At 24.8% G+C, this 6000-nt stretch overlaps 1 protein-coding gene across 6 annotated transcripts in view; it reads left to right on the top strand.

The window, feature by feature from the left end:
- The window catches only part of LOC126901604 (protein kinase C, brain isozyme), a 72055-nt gene extending 66055 nt beyond the window's left edge, over nucleotides 1–6000 (top strand). For all 6 annotated transcript variants that reach the window (XM_050678193.1, XM_050678196.1, XM_050678192.1 and 3 more), the window contains 3 exons: nucleotides 5170–5358; nucleotides 5425–5565; nucleotides 5631–6000. In XM_050678193.1, the coding sequence (XP_050534150.1) occupies nucleotides 5170–5358; nucleotides 5425–5565; nucleotides 5631–5783 (483 nt within the window). In that variant the 3' untranslated portion in view covers nucleotides 5784–6000. The remainder of the gene's footprint in view (nucleotides 1–5169; nucleotides 5359–5424; nucleotides 5566–5630) is intronic.

The raw sequence follows: 6000 nt of genomic DNA on the forward strand, positions 1-6000 counted from the left end.
TTAGATATTTACCTTTCATTTGATATCATTTTTTTGAAAATCTATCACTTAACCTGCTCATTGGGGGGGATTTAAAATGGCAACTTTTTTACAAAAATTAATTTTTTCAACTTAATTTTTGAAAATGTTCCGGAAAGACTGCGTCCTTTAAACATATATCAAATTAAAGCTTATTTTATGTACTACAAAATGAAAAAAAAAAATTTGTCCCGACACTTTTTTTTCTACATTTAAACGGCTGCCGTAGTTAAAAAAACACTATTTTTGTGTTAAAATTTTCGATTTTCGATTTTAAATTTTCAACTTAAAAATGCTATAACTTTTTGAAAAATGTATATATCAGCACAAATTTTTTTTTTCTAAATACATTATAAGTACATCTTTCATTTGACATACTTTTTATTAAAATTGGACAATTTCCCCTTATATAGGGGGCGTTCAAAACTTAAAATATTGTAAAAAACATAGATCTTTTTCAACTGAACTTTTGAAAATGTTCCGGAAATACTGCGTCCTTTAAACATATATCAAATCAAAGGTTATGTTATATACTATCAAATGAAAAAAAAAAATTTGTCCCGACATCTTATCTTCTATGTGCAAATGGCTGTCGAAAATTTAAAAAAAAATGTAATGTTTGCGATAAAAATTACATTTTATCGGGATGTTTTTTGTACTTAAAACTGCCATAACTTTTTCAAAAATGAACAAATAAAAATAATATTTTTTTGTATTGAAACCTTAGATATTTCCCTTTCATTTGATATAATTTTTTTTGAAAATCTAACACTTATTCTGCTCACTGGGAGGATTTAAAATAGTAACTTTTTTACAAAAAATAACTTTTTCAACTTAATTTTTGAAAATGTTCCGGAAATACTGCGTCCTTTAAACATATATAAAATTAAAGCTTATTTTATGTACTACAAAATGAAAAAAAAAAATTTGTCCCGACGATCTATCTTCTATACGCAAATGGCTACCATATTGAAAAATATACTATTTTTGTATGATAATTATGGGTTTTGTATTTTATTTTAATAGAAGTTGATGTTGCTTTTGCAATTATCCATCAATTTTTTAAAATTAAACACTATCTACAGATTTGCATCGAAGCGTTTCTTATGATAGTGATTTGAATCACTGTCAGATTAAATCTATACTGGACCCTACTATGCAATGTCTCCACTATGCCGCGACCCCACTGTGCTACCGTTTTATTTATTGTTGTTTTTCTTATAGATGTAGTTTATCACAATGGTATTATACATTGAAAATAACTGTTCGGCTATCACATTTCACTATAACCGCTGAATTGATTTATTTAAACGATAAACAAATTCTCTTTAAAATGGCCCATTCATATTTTCCAGCTCAAAACTTTTGCTCTTAAACTGACCGTTTAGTGTAAAGTGAACCAATTAATCGGACAATTTACATTGAAGTTCAGAACTTCATAACAGTTGAAAACATAAATTGGAATATATCTTATAATTTCAATGCGCATATCATGTTGTTTCGTTGTATGGTGATTTTATGTATAAACTTAATTTTTAAGGTGTGATAGAAACTTATCCATTTACTCAGTTTTTTTTCATTATATATAATATATTATATCTAACATTGTAAAATGTTTTTAGGGTAAAATTATAAAATATTAATATCTTATAATATTCACATAAGATATTAAGAGACCGTTGTTTTGACTTATTTTTAATTAAAACAAATTTATTGATTTTTAATTTGAAACTATTTTACGCATAATTTCTTTTTAAAGTAATAACAACTTTTGCCGATGTTTAACTTAATTTTTATCATTTATATTTCTTACATAGATTTTAAGATCTTAAAATGATTAAGTACTTATCTACTGTTATCATTCAAAGTATTTCAAAATTTAATTTTTTTTTAACTGATAATCCTTTGTAAAGTAAATACTCAGTATTAGGGCGATTTTTAGCTATGTAGGTTAATTATTTTGTAAAAAAATTGATTCAATACACCCCTAGAATTGTTCATTAGACAAAATATAATTTTTACAAAAGGATAGTTGAAGTTGAGTGACATTAACACGTGTCGCAAGAGGGTTCAAATTTCGATTGTGAGGGTCATTACAATTTTCATCACTTATTTTATAAAATTTAAGTCTTTTTGGTATTAAAGTAAAGTAAGTTTATGCTACCATAAGCTTATTGAAATCTGAAATATTTAAAAATAAAATGTAATAAGCTTTATTAAGTATAAGAATTGTTTAATTAAATTGTACACAAAGAAATGGTTTGACGAATCTTAAGCTATTAAACTACCAATTCGAGGCTTAAATTATAGTGCATTATTTTTCAGGTTACATAAAAAAGTACAAAAATATACTACACTAAAAATAATTTATAAAATAATTACAGATTAATAAAATATAGTTTCTCGAGTATTTATAGTGTTATTAAAAAAATAGAATGTATATTTAAAAAATGTTGGATAATAGCATTGCTTTATTACAATCCGAGAATTTTTCCGTAATCGGATACAACTTGTTGAAGCTACAACTATTTTTGACATTCATCTTTCGTTATAATGTTGTTGTAATCTTCTATTAATTTAAGGGCTATATTAGCTATAACAGGTATAAATTTTATTACCTGGAAAGCTCTTTAATAACTTTTATTACTTGAATATTTGGATTTGCTACATTTAAAAATTCTATAAAAATAGAAAAGTGGTTGAATAGTATATACGAATACTCTTTTGTAATATGTTTAATTTTTTTTTTTTCTAAAAACATAAGTATATTTTAGAGATACGATTAAACGCTTTGAGTTTAAAACTATTTTGTTCATGGTTCTATATTTCTTAAAGCTTTTACTATCTTTATTTTAGTTTCAACTGATACGGTTTCATAAAAAACAAATATCGGGGGACATATACAATAAACAACAACAAAACTTTTTGACTAATATTAGAAATATGACTTTATCAATAGTGATATAAGTAAAAAGGTTTTCAATAAAATTTAAGTCTTGAATAGGTGGTTTAATAATTGAAGGTGCGTCAAATTACATCTTTAAATATAAATTAATTGAAAAAACACTTATATTTATTTAAGTTTATTTAACTTAACTTTTTTAATATTTAAAAGATTCCAACTAGCTTGGGGTAACATATAACAATATAACAATAGTTTTTGATCTGGTATAATTTGTCATCTTTTGTGGAATCTTTGAAGAATTTTTGCAACGATATTCTTAATTTGGCTAAAAATCGTCTCGAGTTAATTCACTCAAGACACGATTATAAGGAGTTAAGAACACTATTTCTGAATGGTAAACTTCCTAATGGAAACTACTTTAATACCCTATCATACTCGGTGGATAGCTTAAGTTATACACAGCTTAAACATTTTTAAATTTCATAAGGAAATTTATTTTAACATCAAAAAAGAGAAACAGAATTAAGAAGTATATGTATTTTTTAAAACCATACCTTTATTAATAAGATGTTAAGATAAATAATATATCGTTTTTTTAATTTTTATGTCTAAGTATAATATATAAGGCCATTTTTTCTAATAACATTTAGTTCTATAAATTAAGTTTTATAATTTTTTTTAGTAAATGTCATAGTTTGTATAATAAACAACGAAAATCGAAAAACCACCCTTACAGTTGAAATTTGAATCCTCCTGCGACACGTGTTAACGTCACTCAACTTCAACCAACTTTTGTACAAATTATTTTTTACCTAATGGAACAATTCTAAGAGGTGTATAAATTTAAAAACATCATTTTTAAGAACCACCCTAATCAATATAAAAAGAGCTTATTTTAATAAGACATACTTTTTTTTACAATAAAATAATATTATATTTTATAGTTAAATTAAAAAGTTTTTTTTTTATATCTAAATAATAATAATGTATTTTAAAAAACCGCTGATTGGTTTTATTATATTATCAATACTTTTTTGCCAATATAAAAATTTATTATGCATAACTATATACAATAATAATAATAGTTGAAATGTTTGTATTTCCTGTTATAATAATGTGTGATTTTTATGACAATAAATTATTTTAAATTGTCTGTGATGTTTACACCTATAAATTATAGTTGTATCCATCATTTATTGTTAAGTTACATATTTTAATAAATAAAAAATATTATATTTATATAGTATATCTATACAGGATAATTTTTTTATCATAACCCACACAATTATTTACAAAATAAAAATAATTAAAATTTTTTTTTTTATTTGTTATCTTTAGTTACACATTATTCTTGAATTTTTAACTATGTAATACTTCTTTTTTTTCTTATAAATTTCTTCACACAATGTTTCATCTTTGTTATCAAATATCACATATGATTATTACGATTAAACGATTAAAAGTGTTTACTAACTTCATTGAACTGACTTAAATTAAATTTAACCAATAGGTTATACTTTAGTATTACGTGTAGCTTTATTTTAATTTAATTGCTAAAAGTGCTCAAAATAAATATAAATTTTTATGGGTTTTGTCGGGACTGAGCATAAAAAAGATTATGTTACTATATATTTATTTAATAAAATAATATAATATAATTTTCTCTTAGAGTATGAGTATAAGAGTTGGGTAAGTTGATGTAAAACAAAGAAAAACAAAGTAATGTCTGAAAATCTATTAATATAATAATAGTTTTAGATATAAACTATTGTGATTTTTCTGATATCCCACTTAATTTATCTACTCATTATGCCTAATTATAAACCTTATAAATCTTCTGTCAAATATAAGTTAAGTTTACCTTTGTGATGTTTGAAATAAGGTTGGGTTTGTAAATGTACTTGATGTTTGTGATGTATAGTATATGCCAGGCCATTTTTTATACTAGTTGAAAAGATTATAAGGTGAAAAAGGAATGAGCAGAAGTGACATTTGTGTGTCTTTAAATTAAATGTAACCCATATATATATGCAAGTAATGTCACGATCTTTTACTATTATCTGTTTATTACTCGATTGAGTTAATTAATTTTTTTTTATTTTTCTCAGAATAGTTTAAAAAATTCACATGAATAATACACATTTAATTTGATGACTAATAGACATTGATTTATAGACTTCTGAATGATGATATATCATAAAATTATATGTTTACTTATTGTAAAATTTATTATCATATACTTGCAGATTATATTATATCAACCGTATGGGAAATCTGTTGACTGGTGGGCTTATGGTGTATTGCTATACGAAATGTTAGTTGGTCAACCACCATTCGATGGCGAAGATGAAGAGGAACTATTTGCTGCCATTACTGATCATAGTGTCAGTTACCCTAAGGGTATATCCAAAGAAGCTAAAGAAATATGCAAAGGGGTAATGTATTAAATAATTATCATCAGTATTTTTTGTAATACTGAATTTTTAATATGGATATTCCAGTTTTTGACTAAAAACCCAATGAAACGTCTGGGCGGTGGTCTTAGAGGAGAAGAAGATATTCGAGGGCACGTTTTCTTCAGGCGAATCGACTGGGCAAAAATCGAAAACCGTGAAGTTCAACCGCCTTTTAAACCTAAAATTGTAAGTTTCTATAAGCCATAAAATACATATATATATATATCAATTAATTTAAAAAATAATTACAGAAACATCGAAAAGACGTGAGTAACTTCGACAAACAATTCACTGGAGAAAAAACAGATCTCACACCAACGGACAAATTGTTTATGATGAATTTGGACCAAACTGAATTCATGGGATTCTCATTTCTCAATCCAGAATTCATACAACACGTCTAACGGATCTTCCACTCATTCCTTTTTCATCCCATTCAAAAACATATTTTATTTTTCAATTCTATATACAGGGTTCTTTTTTTTAATTTTTATTCGCATTTTCGTTCTATTACTTATACCGAATTTAAAGAGTCAATTTGTCAAAGTTAAATAGCAAACGAATTGTCATCATCTATAAAATTTTCTCTTGTTGACTCATTTGTTTACAAAATTTTTACCT

This window comes from Daktulosphaira vitifoliae, unplaced genomic scaffold, assembly GCF_025091365.1.
Source record: "Daktulosphaira vitifoliae isolate Bord-2020 unplaced genomic scaffold, ASM2509136v1 Scaffold_3, whole genome shotgun sequence".
Taxonomy (NCBI): Eukaryota; Metazoa; Arthropoda; class Insecta; order Hemiptera; family Phylloxeridae; genus Daktulosphaira; species Daktulosphaira vitifoliae.